Below are 22,289 nucleotides of genomic sequence, written 5' to 3' on the forward strand. Positions count from 1 at the left end.
ACGCTTTCTTACTTTTTTAAAGTATTTAAAGCAATTTTGTGAAGTATGTTTTCTTTTAAGTTACTGGAATGACAGGGTCATTTCTTTCTCATGCAAATGTTTCTTTTCTTCCTTGTTTGGTAAGGCTTACAGGCCCAGTATTACCTAATACACAGAGTTCTCCAGGGCTTCATTCTTGGCAGAAACACCTAGGCGTAATCCCAGCCCTTAAGATCTGTACAGTTCTTCCTCTTTGACATTTGGGTGCCTGACACATAGCATTACTTAAATCAGAATTGTCTAAGTAACAGCCCTGGCTTGGGCCCCACATCTATCTCAAGGACTAGATTCTTAGCCATTGGTAGGATCATATGTAATGAAGTCTTACTAACGTGAGATCTGGAGGGATGAGCATGGTCGTTTCAAATCAATGGGCAGCTCAGCTCCACCACACTGCTCTCTCACTCCTCAACAGAACAGAGGAGAAAATACAATGAAAAAACTAATTATATGGAAGATAAGGACACGGAGAACATTTACCACTTAACATCGTAGGGAAAACAGACTCAGCATAGGTAGATTAATATAATGTATTGCCTATTGGTAACACAGCAGAGCAGTGAGAACTAAAAACAAACTAAGAAGACCCCTTCCATCCACCCTCATCTACCTCCTGGCACTTACTGGTGCAGGGGGATGGGAATGGAGGCTGCAGTCACTCCACAACACTTTGTCTCTGCTGCTCCTTCATAGTCACTCTGCCTTTGCTCCAACATGGGATCCCTTCCACAGGATGTAATCCTTCCTCAGCTAACCCCATGTGGGTTTCCCACAGACTGCTGTTCCTCAAGCACTGCCTCAATCACAGCCCTCCTGTCCCACCAAGGGCTGCTTCAACACAAGCCCTGTTCCTGTGGAGTTCCCTTTGGGCTATGCCTCCTTCAGGCCTCCTTCAAGCCTGGAGCAACCTTGGATACCATAAACTGGTCTATCATATCACAGAATCTAAAACTTAAATTGGAATGTTAGAAAGCTACCATTCTTTATTATAATCAGGTCTGAATGCATGGGGGTTGAGCTCCACCTGTCGTGCATACCTTGCACAAAAGATATTCAGCTCATATACATTACTTGTGTTACATACCCAGAGGTTTTCCCAGAGGCATATACATATTCAATACTTGCTTTCACAATGGATTCCAAGCAGAACTTCCTTATCTACTTAGTACAAAGACTTAACAGAACTCTATCTGTTTGGTACAAAAACACAGACTCTTCCTGTTGTCTAAACAAATGACAGGGTTATCCATCAAGAGACTTACCAAGCTTAATGATATCATTACAGCTTGCACCAGCTCCTGTCCTCCCGCACCAACGCAGGGGGCTGCTGGGCTGTTTCTCTCACATTTCTCACTCACATCGCTCAGTACAGATGCTTTCTCTTTTCTTCAGTTCATTTTCCCAACAGGACACACAGTGTTGCTTGTGGCTGAGTTCTGCCCAGCATCAGGTCTCTGTTGGAGCAGCTGGAGCTGGTTCTCATCTGATGCGAGGCAGTGCTGGTCCCTGCTCACAGAGGCCTTCTCTGCAGTTCCTACTGCCTTAGCACACGAACGCAATACAATGAGAGTTAATTCATGATCTCAGTCACTGTTGGGACATCTTAGGGAGTTCAAAATTACCTTGTAATCCAATTTTAATGATAAAAATGGGCTTGGTACCTCTTAGGGCTGCAGCTGAAGGCATGGCTGAAAACTGCTGTTATCCTGTGAGCTAACCGATAGGGTCCTCACGGTATAAAATGCATTAGACAACCTCTTCAGGCCTCCATTTCCCATCCTATGATGGGAACAGATTTTGAGTTTGACAAAAACTTGCAGTAGGTAACTCTCTTCAGTGCTACCATTTAGTAAATAGACCAGCCAATCTGCACACTGTGAGCAAGAGCTGCTCCTACACGTTACAGAATCACGCAGAATCACAGAATGACCCGGGTTGGAAGGGACCTCAAGGATCATGTAATTCCAACCCCCCTGCCTGGCAGGGCCACCAAACATACACATTTACTAGATCAGGTTGCCCAGGGCCCTATCCAACCTGGTCTTGAACACCTCCAAGGACGGGGCATCCGTCGTTCGACTGATAGAACTAACAGCAGCCTCGGCACAGGGATGCAGTGCTGACCCTCCATAGCATCACCCAACCACACACACATACACGCACTGCCGTACGCGCAGGCGCTGCGCTCACCCCGCTCCGCCGGAACTCCGTGACAGCCGGGGGGAGGGAACTTCCGTCGGGAAGGGAGTCCTGCCGCTCCGTGTCCATCTAACGGAGGGCCCGGTGAGGCCCGGCCGGGGCTATGGTGCCTATGGAAACGCAGCTGCAGAGCATCTTCGAAGAGGTGGTGGTGAGTGTGTCCCGGCCGGGCCGCGGCCTCTCTGTGCTGCTCAGCCGGCATCCCGCAGCGGGCCCTGTGCTCTAGGGGAGCTGCTTCCTGAGGCCCGCGGTTGGGGGCGAGCGGCGGAGGAGGTAAAGAAAGGGAGAAGGGGTTGGGGTATCGCCATGGCTGCGTGGTGCGGGGAGAGGCCGGCGCTGGGAAGGCTGCCCTCATCCTCGGCTGTGTGCGGTGGGACCGCTGAGTGCGGTGCAGAAATGATTCCTCAGAGCAAAAATTCCTTCTCTGAGCGGTTCTGTAAGGCGTTTGAGGCTGGTGCTGAATTAGGGGCAGCTTGCAAGGAGAAAGAAGCCATCTGCATAGTGGAAGGGGAAGAAGATGAGCTTAGAAGAAGGAAAAGATAAGCAGAACTATGAGTTAATTAGCAAGGCAACTCTGTTGGCAGTTTCTTAGTAGATTTAGGTAGCTCGTGGATATTAGTGGGTGTAGTGGCCAGATATACTGGGGTGATATTTGATGAGGATGTCCAGAACGGGGGCTTGATTGATGTCAGGTGGAACCAGCAGTATCTGGTCTGGAAGGGATGCGTATGTCTCCTAGAGCAATGCAACTGAAAATCACAGAGTGAATGGTTTGGGCTGGAAGGGACCTTTAAGATCATCTGCTTCCAGCCAGTTCCTGATGAAGACAGGAACACCTCTCTCTAGACTAGGTTGCTCAAAGCCCCATCCAGCCTGGCATTGAAAGCTTTCAGGGAGGGGGCATCAACAGCCTCACAGGGCAACCCGTTCCAGTGTTACCATTCTCACAGTAAGAAATTTATTCCTGATACCTGGTCTAAATCTCCTCACCTCCAGTTTTCTCCCTTTGTCCTGTTGCTGTCTGCCTTTGTAAAAAGTCCCTCCCCAGCTGATGTGAAAATGGTTGGAACACTGAGTTTTTCTTTCTGTGTGTGAATTATAAAATGCAAATGCAAGATATGCTTTTCTTTAAGTGATGTTAAGCTTATGGCATGCTTTTTGTCCACACTTGATGATTTGTTTGTTTTGTTCTTGACATTGTCATTTTGTTCTTGACATGTCATTGTCACACAGGCTTTATGAGGAGCAGCTGAGAGAGCTGGGATTGTTCAGCCTGGAGAAGAGGAGGCTCACGGGAGACCTTATTGCTCTCTATAATTTCCTGAAGGGAGGCTGTAGTGAGCTGGGGGTCGGCCTTTTCTCTCATGTAGACAGTGATAGAACTAGAGGGAATGGTTCCAAGCTGCGGCAGGGGGAGATTCAGGCTGGACATTTAGGAAGTATTACTTCTCGGAAAGGGTGGTCATACAGAGGAGCTATGAGATATGGTTTAGTGGCTTGTGGTAGCAAGGGTAATGGGAGGACAGTTGGACTAGATGATCTCGTAGGTCCTTTCCAACCTTATGATTCTGTGATTCACAGTAACTCACTTTAGGTTTTTCTCTTGCAGAAAACTGAGGTAATAGAAGAAGCTTTTCCTGGGTGAGTGTAAATGTTAGTTTACTTTCGTGACTTTTGTGTATATTTCTATTTGTGCTCTTCCTTTGCTGTAGTGCTAATAACCAACTTTCTTATTTGAATTAGTATGTTTATGGACACTCCTGAAGATGAGAGAACCAAACTGATCAGCTGCCTGGGTGCTTTTAGGCAGTTCTGGAGCAGTCTTTCCCAGGTTAACATTTCATTTGCTTCTTCAATATACTTTATATACTTTTGGGGGGCAGTGGAGGGGAAGATCGGGGTATAGTAAAACTTTGAGTAAAGGACAAATCCTTCATGTATAAGGTCTTTTTCCAGTCATTCAAAATGTTACAGGGTTTTTGGTAGAAGTGAGTAAGTAGAAAAAAGAAGTTCAAAATTTACCTTCTAAAGGTTAGATACCTGTAGGCATTCTTTCTGAAATACACTCATCTTCATTTTCAGTGAATTTGATTGTAGCTCTGAAGAACAATATAAAGCAATTCTATTTTATTCTATTCTTTGCTAATTCACATTTATTAAAAAAGAATTGACTGTAGAGAAGTATGACTTCAGTGGGAAATGTTTCCAATATTATATTAAATGACTTGTAAGGAAAACTGGATGTTGGACAACTGGACTTCTAGCATGATGAAACCAACAGGAGATAAGATTTATTTCTTCATAGTGGGACTTTTGTATGAATTTTATTATTTGTTTTACTATTTGTAAATAGTATTTCTTCCCTCTGCTTCTTTTTCAGGAATCCCACGAGCAGTGTGTCCAGTGGATTGTAAGATTCATTCATAGTCAGCACAGTCCTAAAAGAATTTCTTTTCTTTATGACTGTTTAGCAATGGCAGTTGAAACTGGACTTTTACCACCCAGGTAAGCTGCGATGCAGTGAGCTCAATACATGGAAGTTGTAGTGTGAGATTATTTTTGAAGTGTTGCTGTAGAGCACATGCTTATTATCTGCCATTTATTCTTGCGTTGTCTTCTGGTAGGATGGTTTGTGAGTCTCTGATAAACTCTGATACGCTTGAATGGGAAAGGACACAGCTGTGGGCATTGACATTTAAATTGATCCGGAAGATCATTGGAGGTGTAGACTATAAGGTATCTTCCCTATGTTTCTTTCTTTATGAGAAAACATATTATTTACTGGCTTTGTTTTTATGACTGTTTACTTTGTAAATGAAATGTAAAAAAAAAAAAAAAAAAAAGTTCAATGAGACCAGATTTAATGCTTTTTCATAAACGAGCTTTATCTTAGTAGGTAATTTAGTACAGTTATGCAAATCTTCCTTCTCTCAGTTTCTTTTTTACTACACTGTCATCTTCCATCCCTTTATTAGTTACAAGCTAAGTAACTCTAGGACAGTTGCATAAGAAGAAACACAGAGAAAAGTATTACTATCAAACAGTAAAGCTGAAGTTTTTGTATCTCCTCTGCCTCCTGTTGATATGTACGAAAAGGATGCTGAAAGCTGAACAAATCCAACACAAGTGGCAGAAAACCAAGTATCTCTTGCAGAGTACTGCCTCACCAGTGCTAGTAGGCTTGTTAAGGCAAAACCGATAGTTCACAGGATTGATCTTTAGGCAGTCTGCATAAGCTCATTGGATGTCTCTGGATGGTCGTGAGAATTGTAACAATTATTGCTGTCATCTGGGGTATGCCAAGATTGTGAAATTCCAGAACGGGTTTAATATTATTAACATTCACATTCTCAGTAGCAGCGTGCATTCTAACATTTGCATTTTCAGCAAAATCAGGTGTTTTTTACTGTCTGACTGCATTTATTGTGATATTTTTCTGCCAGAAATAAAGAATATCAAGGAGTATTAACATTGCTTGCTTTCTTCTAGGGTGTACGTGATCTGCTGAAAGTGATCCTCGAGAAAATCTTAACAATTCCAAACACTGTGAGCTCAGCTGTTGTACAGCAGCTTTTAGCAGCAAGAGAGGTAGTTACCTGAATTTTATATACCGCTATAAAGAGAGACTGGCCTCATTCTTTTGCCACTCATCAGTATTTAATATCCAGGGTGGCTTTTCTTTGGGATTTGGTATAGATCACCAGCAAAGACATTTTTTGTGCTCTAATTGTTTCTGTAGTTGTGTTTTATACCTTTGTACAAGGAGCTTTTGGGGGATGCTGTAGGTAAGGAAGAGTCAGACTTCATGTTTGACATACTGAGGTAAGCTGAATGAGAGAAGATATTAACTTCTTTTTTTTCTTAATGAGAGAAAGTACTAGTAGTTTTCAGTGTTGTGTATACAGGTGTAAAGGCACAGATTTACTTGAGTTTAAACAAAGCTAGCTTACACTAGTGCAATTAGAAACAGCTTTTAATCTAATGTAGTATCAGAGTACAACTTAAGGAAAAGCATATTAATTCTTACTGATATGTATTTTTATGGGCTACCTCAGGCTAGTACATAGACTACATCTTTGTTTATCTTATTCATAGGCTTTTTGCGCTGATATATTTTTCTGCTTACAGGTGGTAGCCTACATTTTAGAAAGAAATGCGTGTTTGTTACCTGCCTACTTTGCTGTTACAGAAATCAGAAAACTATATCCTGAAGGAAAACTTCCCCACTGGGTAATGATGAGATCTAAAATCATGCAGTTGGTTTTCATAGAGCAAAACTCTATATGTTGTCTTTTTGTTTGTTTGTTTTGTTTGTTTTAATCAAATATAAGAAAATTTTAAAATCTCTATTTTAGTATGTTTCTGTTTATCTTACTAAAATGTATAAACAATTTTAGTCTTAAATATTCCTTCTCATTACTTAATATTGCTGCAACTTAACCTATTTTTGTTCCTCTTCTCACACAGTTACTAGGTAATTTAGTATCGGATTTCGTGGATACCTTCAGACCTACAGCAAGAATAAATTCCATTTGTGGTAAGAGAATGAGTCAGAACAAGTTAACTATTTTTGTTTAATACGTCAAAATGTTGTTGTATTTTGGGGCATGAATTTACATAAGCAAGATGATTTAAAGCTTTTGATTCATATAGTATACTTCATTTTTCAGTTTATTTTAGGGGTCCCTTCCTTCAGTTTTTGTATTTTGACTGCAGTTGATAGTGAAAATATACTTTTGTTATGTGGTCAGCCATATCATTTCTAACTAGAGTAGACCTTAGGAAAATCATGACTTCCAGTGTAAGGATTTTGAGTTAATGCAGGTCCACTGTTATGTTAGCCATAGAATATTTTCTTATTTCAGTTTCCAATAGAGCTCCTGCTCAGCCTCCTCCCTATTGTTGCAGACAAATAGGGATGTGTAAACATTTCTTTTATAGTTGAGTACTACATTTTCCATGAAAGAGAAGCTTACCTTAATTTGTTGCTAAAAATAGGTAAAGTTTGGCTGTTTTAATTGTGATGTATCTTGCTGTTTGCTTTAAAAAAATAAAATAAAAATATCTTCTATTACATGAAATGATGGCTGCATTATATCATAACTTTGAGAAGTTTTATTGCAACCAAAGTTAACTAAGTGACAAGATTCAAGATGTAGAGTCATGTACATCGTCCCAAAGCATTTTGTTTCCCAACAACGTTATTCAACGTGTAAAGAAATGGTTGAAGGGAAGATGGAGATATTTGTACTTTTTTATGTGACAGTAGTATAGTCAGTTTGGATAACAGAAACCACAGAATTTGAACTGACAGTGTGATTTAGGTCATAGTTAAGGCACTTAAATTTAGATACTTATTTGCACAAGGGGTTCAGTTAAGATACTTCTGCTTAAGCAACTGAAATGAATCCCAGATGTCTAATCTAGGCTGTCTTGTCTAAATTTACTTGAAAAACTGTTGGTGTGCAGCCTACTGAACCATACGAGCCTCCATTGACTTAGTTGGCTAGATCTCCATTGACTGTAACTGTAGCATGGGCACTTAGATTTAACTATGTTCATCTTGAACAGATACTTGCCCACATCATCTTAGGGGATGAAGGAAGAAAATGGATAGAAAGGTTATATACTTATGTTAGTAATGCAATTTTGGGGGGAAGGGTTGGTTAACCAAAATTTAATCCCTAGTGCAAACAGAGGCATTAGAGCAGTCTTTGAGTGAATTGGAAGGTCTTTGGACACAGAAGTTTCTCCTCTTTGAGTAGAATAGTACTGTGACAATTTATGGAATAAGTTTTTGTTTTGTTTGTTTGTTTCTATGGTTTGTCATACAATATGAAGTGCTATAATTTTTTCCCTATGGGAGTTGGTGTTAATTATTGCAAATACTTTTTATTTTCTGGTACTTGGTCTGAATAGATGGGGATTTAATTCCTTAGTTATTCTATTAGTTGAAAAGATGAGCTTCCTATTGAAAATATAATCAACCTCAAACAATTCCATGCCAAAAAGACTTAAACAGTAGATTAAGGAGAGCGTAGAAGTGGCTGAAGTCAGTTTTTGCAGTAACAGTAGGTGAACTTCACTGTTTTAGAATTCATAATGTTTCATTGTATATAGGTCGCTGTAGTCTTCTTCCCGTGGTAAATAACTCAGGTGCTATGTGTAACTCATGGAAACTGGATCCTACAACTCTTCGTTTTCCTTTGAAAGGTCTCTTACCATATGATAAGGTATGCCTTAATAATCTTTTAAAACATGTCATATTCAAGAAATATGAAGGTTTTATATCATAAGGAGAAAAAGAAGTTCAGTGGTGGATACCCTACTGTTAGCCAAGCTAATCTTGCAGTTAGTTATAGATGTGTTTGCTGTGATATGTACTTCGACCTTTATATGGGGTACCTTTAAAGAAGCATGTGGTGTAACTGCTGTGCCAGGATGCTGAAGAAAGACATTTCATGTTTTTAGTCAGTGCATGCATGTGGGAGTGAGCAAGAGCAGAGCTGAATGAAAATTAGTTTAGCAATGAGGAGATGAAAAAAAAGAAAGGGGAGATAGGCTCTTCTTTTCTGTACTCTTTGTTATTCCATAGGAAAGATTATTTTACAATTCAAATGTAAGTTAGCTTAGATAAGTAAAACTCTGGAGCGTGAAACAGTGCGTACTGAAAGAACTGAGACCACAGCATCTCAAGGCTTTTTTGAAAGCATATTGTTAGTTAAAGAATTCATTTCTATTTGGCTCCCATAACTCCAGCTCTGAGACGTAGTAATTACTTCCTCCTTTCTTTCATGCATCAGCAAAACAATTTGCACAGATAAATCTTAATGAAAAAACACTCACTGCTGTATTGCTTAGTTCAGTTAAATGAGATAGAGATAACAATAGTCTTAAAGCAACATATGTTTGTGTGTGTTTGCTTTTGTGTTTGTTTTTTTTAAGGATCTGTTTGAGCCACAGACTGCTTTGTTGAGATATGTGCTGGAACAGCCGTATTCGAGGGATATGGTCTGCAATATGCTAGGTCTGAATAAGCAGGTACTGTACTGTGCTGTAACATGTGATGTAATTCTGCATAGAATCTGCACTATTCTTTTTCTCTTTTCTTTGCTATAGCTAACTAAGCAAAACAGTTTAGGTCCAGAGAGTGATTTTATTTTTATTTTTTAGTTATTTTATTTTTATTTTTTATTTTTTGATGAGATCATATTAGGTTAATTGGACACTGTTGTTCCTATCATTTATATATTGCTTTACGAATGTTAAATTGAAAAATAGAGATTTAAAATATGATTTTTTTTTTGCATTGCTTTTTTTTCCTATAAGGCCAGCCTCAAGTACACCTGTGACAGACAGTGGGAGACTGGTAGCTCAAAAAGAAAAAAAGGTTATTGCTCGCATCAGTTTTCAAAACATTGTGTTTTGTTATATTGGCATGTTACAGTACTAGGGAAGTGGAAGTCTGTGTTTTGTTTTCTTATGTTTTTTTCCTTTTTATAACTTAGAACTGGGAGGGCTTAGTCTGACTTGGGGACCCTTGAGGCTGGCCTCATAGTCACTGTTTTGTCTTTTCTTTTTTTCTTCCTTTATTTTTGTTCTGTCCTGTCTTGTCCTGCCCATCCTCCAATGCTCTAGACCTTGAACATTGCTCAGGTATGTTCACAACCTTACTGTTGTATTGTGACTAACGATACGCTGGCCGCTTTGTAGCCACTGATTCCAGTTAGAGAATACACGTACAGTCAGGGCTTGAAATTGGCAGGACCATCAGCCAAGGGCAAATTCTCAATACATGTCTCTTGATATTTGAGAGATGTAGTGTAAAATTGACAGTCAGTGATCCTTTGATTTTGATTGGAATGAACTTTTACCATTCACAAGAACTTTTACTGCTGGAATTTTCAGATGAGTAGAGATTCACAGTTCAGTATCTTTCCTTGTGGAAGTGGAAAAACAGCCGCTGCACCTGACTGTAAAATTTTAAGCCTGCAAATACAATCATTAAATATATATATATATATATATATATAAAATAAGGAAAAGCTTTACTAGTGGATTATTTTTTTTTTATTAGGAACCCTCTATAACAAACTTCCCAACAGGTAATTATGATATCCTCCAACCTAGGTCAAAGAAAGTACCGAGAGAAGTAGTTACTTTAAAATTTGCCTACTTGCGTTTTCTTTGGCTTCTGTTTTATTCTTTAAAAAGAAGCAAAAAAAGAATAATGACAAGCCTGAGAAAATCAAACAAGCAGACTTTGTTTGAAATTTAAGTGTAGGTACTGTATTTACAGTTGATCCTTTGCTACAATTCCACTCCTACTTCAAGAGAAGAATTTTTTTAAGATTTATAAAATAGCGTTGCTGTTTGCAATACTATAGTGAAGGTTGTGTCAGTGTTTCCATTTAAGAAACTTTTTTCAGATTTGTCACCTGACTATGAAATTTACATGATCCTGAAACCTTGTGTATACATTTCCCATTTTAAGTGAAATACGTGAATGCTCCAGTGCTCTTTCTGCATTGAGATAATGGTTTTGAACATGCATCTTCGTAAATGACATGATGCATACATCAATCTTTTGTATTTGGGACTCCTAAAGCAGCTGGAACGTTTAACTTCAGAAATGAGCTGCTAGGTTTAGTGATCAGATGAGTAGTACTTGTATTCTGTGTCTATTCCTGTGGCTACATTTAGATAATAGATCAAGATCTGTATCTTGTAGTTGGTAAATTATACAAGATATGTACAAAAAAGATGTATTGAACCCAAATTATATTTCTAAGCTATTTGTGGTCTTACAGTCAAAAAATGTTAAAAGTGCTGTTTTTAAATTTATACTTTGCTGTCTTCTAAAAATAATTAAAGGAAATTCAGTTGAAGTAATGAAATATATTGAAGTTTACTTAATATTTGCTTTCTAGCATAGGAGCTTCTACACAAAGTTTCAATCTAGCATGAAATTTTATGGCCAAAGAACAAACTTGAAGAATGTTGCTTATAAAGGAAATGCTGACAGAACATGAACTATAGCTGTGCCGTTACAACTACACCAGCATAGGGATGTTAGGCTGTTGAAAATTTATGAGTCAAAATAGTAATTTAGAGTAGGGCAGTGTACTGGTATAGGACAGAAAATAATAAATGTTCTACTTAAGCATTTACATTGTTTAAAACAATAGTTGTAATTACTTCTAGGTACAAACTGATGTTATAGTTGGATTTGTTAACGTAGCCATTTGACCAAAAAAAAAAAGAATTATGTGCTTTTAAAAGTCATGTAACTGCATTGGTGTTTTCTGTAAAATAGCTATAATTATGTATTGTACTGTTAGAACAGAACTAACCTGTGTACATTGATTGTCACTATAATAAGATGCTTAGCATTGCAAATAGCACCCAGTTTGTTTCAAAAACAAGTAAAGAAACATCTCAAAGTGATAATCAGGCATTCATTCCTTTTAACGTATGTGAAGCTGCTTGTATACCCTATCAACTATTCACACAGATCCGGTTGCAGGATCGGAGCCTTCATTTGAATCTTTTGGCATCACAATCTGGGTATGGTTCAGCAAATCAGAAATTTGCCCTAGTCCTTGAATATTGTTGAAGATGAACAATGAAGTTCTCTGGTTCAGGCTTAACTAAGCAGATATGTATTAGAAAAATATTCACTTGAATGTCTCTGAGTTGTATAGGAAATACAAACCCAGCTGTCCTGCTAACCTTGCAGAGAGAAACATGAAGGTAAAATTTGATCCGTGTTTAGATTCATATGTTCCTTTGAGAAATGTGAGGTTTGTTGTGGGATTTTTATGAGCTTTTTATATATCTTCATCAGTTATGTGGGTTTAAGTCCAGATGCAGTAATGCCAACTTCAGAATATTCCTTCTTATTCTTCCTTATTGAAGTCTTAGGGTGGTTTTTGGTTGCTTTTTTTTTTTTATTGCTAGTGCATACTTCTATGTGGGGTAGTAGTTTCTTTTGTATACTACTGTGAAATGGCTTGTAAGAAGCATGGTTCTCACATATCACTTCTATATAAATCATTGGCTGGGGAAATGCTCCTATTTAAAATTGTTTTTTAAATGATTTTTTGAGGTATGCTGCAGTCTGTTGGTTTTTTTGATTGCTATTTTTTTTCTTTGGAAAATACTAAACAGTTAAGATACTGATGTTAATATACTGATGCCAAATTAAATAGGATCTCCGAGTTTAATCTTAAAGTAGTCCTTAAAACAGTTGCATATTGAAATCAAGTTTCAGTAATGTCTTAAAACAGTCATGAAGCTACTTTGGAACATTTTGATTTATGTTTTTATGTACTTTCATAAAAGTAAGTAAGTACATAAATGTACTTAAATGTACATAAAAGTACATGTACATGTAAAAGTAAATGTACATAAACGTAAGTACGTAAATGTACTTACATTTTTGCATTTTAAAAAGTTCTTTTTCTTGCATAATTAGTCTGGATGGCATTGCCTCTTAACAAGTGAAATTGACTCCAAGTTTATGTTAAACTTTGATTTCTCTGGGTTGAGGAAAATTTTAAAACAGACATTTTTTTTTTATGTCTTGTTTCTGTAATGTTATACAAGCATTTAATTGGGAGCTATAATATTAGTGATCCTTTAAGTCATCAGTGGTGATCTGTATGAGTCTATGAGATTACCTGTGCTGTACTCTGTCCTGGTGAAAATATAGCTGCAGTCTCCTAAATACAGACCAGAACAGCTTGAGGAAGACACTTATTCATGTCCATCCACGCATTGTGGCAGTGGAATTAAAACATGAAGTGAAAGGAATGATGTAATGCAAAATTTTACTTTTACTTTTTTATATATTGTGTATTGATGTTGGAGAGCTGCTTTCTGATATTATCAGCATTAGCTTGGCAAAATACTTAGGCTAAGGGGTATGGTTACTATTTTTGATATTTTTCTCTTGTCTGTGTATTCAGAACACTTGAGTGTATTTTTCTTACTAGAAAATTAGTAAGATTCAGTGAGGTAAACTGTAGAAAGCCAGCTAATCTTAGCAGAGATAGAACCTGATATAATATAAACAACTTTAATGACTAGTTTTGAGTCTCGGTACCATACAATTTTGGAAAGTGGAACTGAGATTGAACTGTAGTGTCATTTCATGTGAAAACTTTGAGCTGGACTTAAGTATGGAGATAACCGTTTCTCAACAAATACCTTAGACTATCTTTGGCCCCCTGAATCCATTCTTAAGTTTATAGCTCAAAAACATTGAATGTTGTTTCTTTAAGTTATTTAAAATAATAATCTGTGGATAGCTTGAATTCTTAGATTACTTTACTTTTAGGAGAGCTATAGAAAAAAAGAAGCAATTGAAGATTTGGTGTACTTCAGAAAGTACCAGTAGTGTGTTGGAGGGCTGGTCTCAAGAGAAGTTTTAGTATCAAATTTTCGCAGTAGAACTTCTTTTTCCCCTGTGCTTCTTTGTACTTTTATAGTGTTGTCAGTGCTGTTATGTATTTGTCAGACATTTCAAGATTATTAGCAGGAGCAAGATGGAGAACATGCTTATGTGACAAAATTACAGTATCTTCCTTTTTTAAAAGAAGAAAAACCAAAGTGTTTTTTGAATATTGTATTTTTTCCACATTTATAAAGTACATCCATATACAAAATCAGTCTCTTGTTAGGCATTCCAAGCCACAAATTCCTGTTTATTTTAGTGGAAAGTCAGCCCTCAGAGGTCTCCATGCATATTGAGATGCTGTATTTCACTTATGAGTGCTTAAATAAAACTGACACAAGATCCCAGTCCTACTTGCACACTTGTAAGCGGAGTAGTTTATTTTGAGTAATCCAAAAGCTATAGGTACAAAATTTATGCTGAATATCTTCACTGAAAATATGCAAAAAAAAAAAAAAATAAATTAAAAAATGCCAGAAAAGTAGTTGAACATAACGGAGAGTGAAATTCTGCTTGTAGGCTACTGTAAAACATTGAAATGATGAATTTCAGAATAAAAGGATGAATTTAATTATTTCCTCCCACTCATAAACTTTTTACCAGTCTTAGAATTATTAAGAATAGTAAAAATTCCTACTGGAAATTCTGGCTTTCTTTTTAACAGTAATATTTTCCTGTTGTATTCTTTAAATAACTTGATCCTAAATTAATATAGCCTAACATGATTAGGCCTGTGGACATTAACCCAGTGCTTAGCAAACTATTAAATTTCAAGCCCTGTACGTAGTAGTTTTGCATGCCGGATTATAAACTAGTCTGTAGTCTTGTCTGTTGCACCCTGCTCTGCTTCATAAGTAGTTGCTCTGGGGGAGTGGGGGTGATGGGTTAACAAAAACAAACAAAATAAAGAACCAAAACAATGAAATCAAATGATTCTCAATTGGAGTCTTAATATTGCTCTCTGTAAACCTGTAGTGTGGTTGATCTGTGACAATGGCATTGTGTACTGGAAGAGAAGGTGAAACAGTAACTGATGCTTTCTATTATAGTTAGAAGTTTGTGTTAAGCATGCTTCAAGAAAACACAGCTAGAATTGTAGCTTTCTGCAGTTTGGGGCTGGTGAAGAGCATGCAACAGGGGATGCTGTTCACTGTATTTTGTCAGTTTTTCCAATTTTTGCCTATTGTGTTTTATTAAAAAGAATCTCTTTGTTTTCATGGCAAGTGATTACTGTTGATGAATGTTAGAACAAGCATCCCCTTTCGGCATCTCTCTTTCCTTTTGTTATTTCTTTATTTATTAAAAGGTTTTTAGGCTGCCTGGCTAGTAAGTCAAAGAACTCATCTAAGGCATCCCTAAAATATTTTGAGTATTTGGATAATCTTTAAAAATTGTTTTTACATATGCCTTGTTGCCTGTAGTAAGGCAAACTGCATTTTCATGATTAGTGTTTGAGCAGCTCAGTTCCTTTTCTTTTGTATCATTTAAAGTAGTAGTGTTTCGTTGTTTTTTTAAGGCTGCATTATGTTACAGGTGTTAGATGTAAAAAATTTTGGTAATGAAATAAAAATGGGACCATCCCTGAGGAGATCATAATGAAACAAACAGAAGTTAGATTATTCCCATTGTGTTAGCACTGTGAATTTAACTGAAATAAGTTACATTCCACACTGCTTTTTGTCCTTAGTGAAACACTGTATACATACAGGGTAATAAAAAATTGTTAAAGAGGTTGTTATACCTGACATTAAAGTTGAGAGTCTTCATGATCTGAGACTTATGATCTGAGTTTCAGACTACTGGTGATGGTCCTGGTGTGTATGCATTTGAAGTAACATATGGACCTGAATATACATAACATGTTTCTTACTTGATTATTGCTGAAGTTTTTTGGAGAAGGTGTGTTATTTAAAACAATGCGTGTGTTTGCTCAGCTTGCTGTGGAGATTGTAGCAGTGAAAATCCAACACATAAAGGGTTCAGCACTGTGGTACGTATTGTGCACAGAACAGTAATTACACAGAACGTACCATTTAGCTTAATTTTCAAGTCTTTTTGATTCTGTATTGCACCAGGTGATGTGTCTGCAGGACTTCTACTATTAGGAGTGGTAACCAGATGTTAATTCTGCTGCTAGTTGTAGGTAAGCTCAAAATGAGAGTGAGAAAGAGAAGAAATATTCATTAAATACCTGTGCAGTGTGTTGGGATACTTCCTTTGGTTTTGGCAGTGTGGTTGATCTCTTTAAAATTTCTTTAAAGAAGGGGAAAAATGAAGAAAAGCAACAAACAACAGTGTGTTAAAGTAATGAATTATGTTTTATATGAATGTAAGATCAAAAAATAAATATTCTGTACAAAATTACTGAAAGTACAGACAAGAAATACCAGTTGTTTTTTTGCATACTGATGATCTGTCTCTTGGAACTGAGTACAGAATAATACAGTGCATGATAAAATGTAAGATCATTGTGACCTGTAACATAGTGCAGCTTTAACGTAGTGGCTTATCCTTAACTTGAGTTCAGACTTCATTTCATGCTTCCCAGCCTTCTGTCAAAATACTGTACTGTAATTGCAACTGTACGAGTTCTGTTGTTAACGGCAAGGCTTTTGGAATACTGTATCTGATCTCTGCCTTACAGCACAAGCAGCGCTGTCCTGTGCTGGAGGACCAGTTGGTGGATCTTGTGGTGTATGCCATGGAACGGTCTGAGACTGAAGAGAAGTTTGACGATGGTGGGACCAGTCAGCTTCTGTGGCAGCATCTCTCCAGCCAGCTCATTTTCTTTGTGCTCTTTCAGTTTGCAAGCTTTCCTCATATGGTCCTGTCACTCCATCAAAAGGTAAATTGTTTGTATCGATCCCTGCTGGTAAGAGAGATAGTAAAAAGGTTAAATTTAAAAAAGAATCACACTCACCCTCCTTCTGCTTCTTCCAAGAAGTACCTAATGTGTAATTTATTTTTTTTTTCCTGTCATGTTGTGCTCTGTGAAGTGACTCAAATTCTTGAGTTAGATTGTGTCAGACTGGATATATGGAAAACATTTTTTACAGTAAATGTCATGCACTGGAGCAAGTTGCCCAGAGAGGTGGTGCAGACCTCTTTCCTGGAGACATTCAAGGTCAAGCTGGACAGAGCTCTGAGCAGCCTGGTCCAGCTGTAGGTGTCCCTGGTCGTGTAGAAGAGTTTGACTATATGACTTTCAAAGAACCCTTCCAAGTCAAATGATTCTGTGATTAGTTTGGTCTATTTCAGTTTATTCAGTTACAGCATACTGCATTATACAGGAGGTAAATCTGGCTTAAGTCAGAAGAAGACCTGAGCACTGTGGTGCTTCATCAGTCAAGCTTCAAACGAACAAACACCTGAGCAGGGCATGAGCTGAAGAAACATGCCTTGTAGGTAGATGCAGGAGTCTTTTGTTTTTCTAACCAATCAAAGATAATTTGTCTAATTACAGTGACAGTAGCAATAAGAGTCCAAATTTATTGCTACTTCCTCATAGTGATACTGTTAAAAGTGATGCGCTTTCAACCATTTACCCTTTTTGGATTCTGAAGGTGATGGTGTCAGTCTTCCTTAAGAAAGAGTAGGAAAGGTTACAGTGTATCAGCAATATCCTGGGCTCTCTGCTGGGAGAAATGTGCTGATAGTATAAAAAAAGACTTTCTTTTTACTTGCTGTAGCAGTAACTTGTAGATCCGTGGATAAAATTTCTAGCATGTGCTACACTTCTTTGCACAGTTACATGAATATCCAGTGTACTATATGTGGTGTATATCCACGTAATGGATAGTTTTTCTTTGCCCATTTTGGTATTTCACACAGTATCACACAGTATCACAGTCTTGTGCGAGTTGGAAGGGACCTTAGAGATCATCGAGTCCAGCCCCCGGGATTCGAGCCTCCTGTGTAGCAGAGCAGCACTTCTACCACTTGCGCCAAGGGGGATTCAAACCCAAGCCTCTGGTGTTGCAAAGCGGCATTCCTACCACTGCGCCACCGGAGGCACACATTGTTTATGATCATATTTTATGATCAGATCTCTGAATTTCTGCTTATGATGTGCTATAAAATGCCAAATAAGTTGAGTTTCAGTAGGGCTAAGTGTCGGGTCCTGCATTTTGGTCACAACAACCTCAGTCAACCCTACAGGCTTGGGGAGGTGTGGCTGGAAAGCTCCCAGACAGAAAGGGACCTTGGTGTGCTGATGGACAGTCGGCTGAATATGAGCCAGTAGTGCGCCCAGGTGGCCAAGAAGGCCAATGGCATCCTGGCTTGTATCAGGAATAGTGTAGTGAGCAGGACTAGGAAAGTCATCCTGCCCCTGTACTTGGCATTGGTGAGGCCTCACCTCGAGTACTGTGTTCAGTTTGGGGCACATCAGCACAAGAAAGACATGGAGGTAGTGGAGCAGGTCCAGAGAAGGGCAATGAGGCTTGTGAAGGGTTTGGAGAATCAGCCCTAAGAGGAGAGGCTAAGGAAGCTGGGGCTGTATAGTCTGGGGAAAAGGAGGCTGAGGGGAGACCTTATCGCCCTCTTTCAGTATCTGAAAGGTTCTTACAGTGAGAGTGGGACAAGTATCTTCTCTCTAGTGGCAAATGACAGGACGAGGGGAAATGGCCTCAAGTTTCGCCAGGGCAAGTTTAGATTGGATATTAGGAAGAACTTCTTCACAGAAAGGGTAGTTAAGTACTGGAGTAGGCTCCCCAGGGAGGTGGTTGAATCACCATCCCTGGATGTGTTTAAGAGCCATTTGGATGTGGTGCTCAGGGATATGATTTAGTGTAGGGCCTTTAGAGTTAGGGTACTGGTTAGGCTGTGGTTGGACTAGATGACCTTTAAGGTCTTTTCCAACCTGGGTAATTCTATGATTCTATGATAACTTCTGAAAACTGGAACCATTTTAGCTTCCTCTTTTAATGGTATCTTTGCAGTGATTTTTTTTTTTTTCTGCCTTCAGCATTTGTCTGTTATTGAGTGTTTTTGACAGTTGGCAGGCCGTGGCCTCATTAAAGGAAGAGACCATCTGATGTGGGTGCTACTGCAATTCATCTCTGGCAGCATCCAGAAGAACGCACTGGCTGACTTCCTCCCAGTCATGAAGCTTTTTGATCTTCTTTATCCCGAGAAAGAAGTAAGTCTTCTCTTTTATTATTATTCAGCCTGACACTTTTGTACACAGATATTATTATTGTTCTTCAGTTGATATTGCATCAATGTGCTGTGTAGTTGGAGATGCATATAATTAAATGAAAGATTTCCAGTGCTTCCAGCTGTGTTTTTTCAATAACCACGAGCAGTGTTTTAGTTGGTTTTTTTTTGTTTTTTTTTTTTAACTTCAAAACAACAACAAACACAACCAAAATCTTAAAGTCATGTGTTCCCTAAGTTTTGTTTGACTAAGGTTTTGAGAAGGTGTTTGTTAGAGCCCTGAGAATATACTATGGAGGAATAGTATACAGATTCATTGTTACATCTGAGAATATATTATCAGATACTTTTAGGTGCAAGTAAAATGAACAAGACACTTTAAATTTGTTTAGTATTAATGACTGCCTAAAATTCTTTCTGTAATCTTAAATCAGTTCCTAGTTGTGCTTGGTACGTTCTAGAATGAAGGTTCTTGAGGTAGGGGAGAGTTAGAGGAAGTTATTAAACCTCCACCACAACAGTTATATCAGCAAGATATCCTCATTGTTTGCTTTTACAGTGTCTTATGTTTTCGGTCAGTAGATAAGTTAACATAAATGTGTGATATACCAAACTGATAAGGTTGAATGTACTGTTTTTTTACTCCTAGCAAAGTTTTTTGACTGACAGAAATTCTGTAGTACAAATTGTTTCATGATCTCGCAAGTGTTTCATTAGCACAAACTATGAGAAGAGTGACTGCATTGGTTACTTTAACTGTAGTGATGGGCTTTCTTCAAGTTTATGTGGTACTTTGTGAATACTGGCTATGTTGTTTTTCTGTATATCAGTACATGCAACATCATCACTTTGATTGTTTTCTTCTTCAGTGTATTCCTGTACCTGATATTAACAAACCCCAGTCCACTCATGCTTTTGCTATGACCTGTATTTGGATTCATCTGAATCGGAAGGCACATAGTGACAACTCCAAGTTACAGATTCCCATTCCTCATTCTCTTAAGCTTCACCATGAGTGAGTTCTGTTGGTTTTTTTGTTACATTTTGGTTTGTTTGTAGACATAATGGAGTAAGAATCTTTGAGTCTATGTTCAGAAGGCATTGTGTGCTGAGATGTTGTATGAGGGTGATTAAATAATTAAAGCAGAACTGAGATCTTGAAGTAGAAATACTACATAAAGAAATCATTATACGTTAAAGGAAATTAGATTACATCTAAAAGGGATAAGTCTTAAATTCTGATGGAGATTCAGAAAGAAAACTGATTACTTTGTTTTATTATGCAATGTGTTGGAATGTGTGGTACATTACTTGTTTTTCTGAAAAAGTCATTTTTGAAGTGTATTTTCCTTCAGAACTATTTATCTGACAGAAGAAAATGCAGCCTGAGCAGATTTTTCTAAACAATGATTTGAGTTGTGGCAGCTCTAGTTATTTGATGTGGTGCAGTTGATGAATATTTTTCCCATTATTTTAAAATGGATTTTTTAACTGGAATTATTGTGGTTCTAGTCCTTGAATCATACATGTACTTGTTTCTTTCTACTTAATGTTTAATGTGTTTTTGGTACTCTAGGTTTTTGCAACAGAGTTTAAGAAACAAAAGTTTACAGATGAATGACTACAAGATTGCCTTGTTGTGCAATGCTTATTCAACCAATTCAGAGTGTTTCACTTTGCCAATGGGTGTCCTGGTAGAGACTATTTATGGAAATGGCAACATGAGGATATCTCTTCCAGGAACTAATTGCATGGCATCAGGGTCTATAACCCCCTTGCCAATGAACCTCTTGGACTCGCTCACAGTTCATGCCAAAATGAGGTAGAGTATACAATTATTCAAATATACAATTATACAAATATGGCTTTACAACAAGTGAATCCTTATATAATTAATTTACAGTATGGAAATATTCCTGTGCTTGAAAATGCTATGTATAGATCTCTTGCTTTATGTCTTAAACATTGTAACTTGTATGTGTTTGTTTTTGACTGAAAAATATTTTCTCTTCCTCAGTTTGATCCATAGCATAGCTACAAGGGTTATTAAGCTGGCTCATGCAAAATCTAGTGTGGCCTTGGCTCCTGCTCTTGTGGAAACCTACAGTCGCTTGCTGGTTTATATGGAAATAGAGTCCTTGGGCATCAAAGGCTTTATCAGTAAGAAAAAAATAAACTCCCTCACCTCAACCCTTCCCTGCTCCTTTAGTTCAGTAGCATGTACAAGCTGTTCTGTATTTAAAAATAATAATAATAATAAAATAATCTTAAGCAAAGGTTCTAAATTGGGAAGAAATTATATTCAGCTTAACTCCTTAAAATAATACAGATATCAGCTGTTAATGTTCATTTGGAAGATTGAGCTCTATACATGCATGGCATCATAGAACACTGCTTGTATGTACTATTTGTAATTAATACAACACTCACAAATCAAATGTCTCACTGTAACCGTCTGTCAGCAGTGGTGTATCTTGCAGTTACATTTTGAAGCACAATCTCTTGGAAAACATATTTTATGAACTTTTTCCTAAGGTCAGCTCTTGCCAACTGTGTTCAAATCTCACGCCTGGGGAATTCTGCACACTCTGCTAGAAATGTTTAGCTATCGAATGCATCACATCCAGCCTCACTACCGAGTCCAGCTGCTCAGCAATCTTCACTCCTTGGCTGCTGTGCCACAGAGAAATCAGAACCAACTTCATCTGTGGTAAGCGATGGTTACCGTGTTTAGTTGTAATCACAGATTTTTTTTTTCCTTCATTGTATGTTGAAAGTTGTTTAAGTACTATAATACGTTTGAAACAGGATGCAAGTACCTCCCACCCTTATTTCTGTGACTGTGGTGTTTTGTGGAATCTTAGCAGGCTGTGTTTTGGAGCTACAGTTAGATGTTAGTAGTAGTCTGTAGTTGCAGCAGTCTGTCTCAGACATGGCAGCAGTGTCACAGTCAAAAAAAAGAACATGCATCAGCACCATCATGTCAAGAAATGTCAGAAAACTGTTGAGCACCTTCCACAGGAGGAAAGGAGCAATGCAATGCCTGCTGCTTGTAGTCACAAGGACTAGTTTGTTTGCTAGCAGTCTTATGCTTGTTTATTCCTCTAGATGATGTGTAAATTCATTACAAGAATTAAGCTGATTCAGGTTTATTTGATAGTGTTAATTTTCAGTTCAGAGAAATAACTTTACTCATCTTGGATCTATGAAGGAGTCGGTACAACTTTATGGGGGCTCTCTGTGAATTTATGTGGAAAAAAAAAATTTTGATGTATGTCTTACTTCAGTATAAGTCACACTTTAAAATGATAGCTAATCTGCATACAAGGAAGATGGAAGGACTAGTTCAAATTCTAGAGTCCATATACAGCTAATTCTAGGGAAAAATACTGAGTTTACTTGTCTTAATTTCTTGACAGGTTAAGCTGCAGACTGA

At 37.9% G+C, this 22,289-nt stretch overlaps 2 protein-coding genes across 5 annotated transcripts in view; one reads left to right on the forward strand and one right to left on the reverse strand.

Annotated features, from left to right (window-relative positions):
• ENPP3 (ectonucleotide pyrophosphatase/phosphodiesterase 3) overlaps positions 1 to 2,203 on the reverse strand; it is a 34,624-nt gene extending 32,421 nt beyond the window's left edge. For 2 of the 3 annotated variants that reach the window (XM_085541616.1, XM_085541619.1), the window contains exon 1: positions 1,302 to 2,203. The gene's annotated coding sequence lies outside the window, so the exon portion shown is untranslated. The remainder of the gene's footprint in view (positions 1 to 1,301) is intronic. The other variant, XM_085541617.1, reaches the window with a different exon arrangement.
• Positions 2,204 to 2,257: 54 nt separating this feature from the next.
• The window catches only part of MED23 (mediator complex subunit 23), a 34,463-nt gene continuing 14,431 nt past the window's right edge, over positions 2,258 to 22,289 (forward strand). The window contains exons 1-17 of one of the 2 annotated variants that reach the window (XM_015858505.3): positions 2,258 to 2,389; positions 3,848 to 3,879; positions 3,982 to 4,069; positions 4,619 to 4,743; positions 4,863 to 4,974; positions 5,728 to 5,826; positions 6,367 to 6,468; positions 6,706 to 6,775; positions 8,359 to 8,471; positions 9,184 to 9,279; positions 9,877 to 9,894; positions 16,341 to 16,541; positions 18,693 to 18,836; positions 19,723 to 19,868; positions 20,430 to 20,675; positions 20,871 to 21,013; positions 21,389 to 21,563. In XM_015858505.3, the coding sequence (XP_015713991.1) occupies positions 2,342 to 2,389; positions 3,848 to 3,879; positions 3,982 to 4,069; positions 4,619 to 4,743; positions 4,863 to 4,974; positions 5,728 to 5,826; positions 6,367 to 6,468; positions 6,706 to 6,775; positions 8,359 to 8,471; positions 9,184 to 9,279; positions 9,877 to 9,894; positions 16,341 to 16,541; positions 18,693 to 18,836; positions 19,723 to 19,868; positions 20,430 to 20,675; positions 20,871 to 21,013; positions 21,389 to 21,563 (1,958 nt within the window). In that variant the 5' untranslated portion in view covers positions 2,258 to 2,341. The remainder of the gene's footprint in view (positions 2,390 to 3,847; positions 3,880 to 3,981; positions 4,070 to 4,618; positions 4,744 to 4,862; positions 4,975 to 5,727; positions 5,827 to 6,366; positions 6,469 to 6,705; positions 6,776 to 8,358; positions 8,472 to 9,183; positions 9,280 to 9,876; positions 9,895 to 16,340; positions 16,542 to 18,692; positions 18,837 to 19,722; positions 19,869 to 20,429; positions 20,676 to 20,870; positions 21,014 to 21,388; positions 21,564 to 22,289) is intronic. The other variant, XM_015858506.3, reaches the window with a different exon arrangement.

This window comes from Coturnix japonica, chromosome 3, assembly GCF_054131305.1.
Source record: "Coturnix japonica strain WE chromosome 3, WE-NBRP24, whole genome shotgun sequence".
NCBI lineage: Eukaryota > Metazoa > Chordata > Aves > Galliformes > Phasianidae > Coturnix > Coturnix japonica.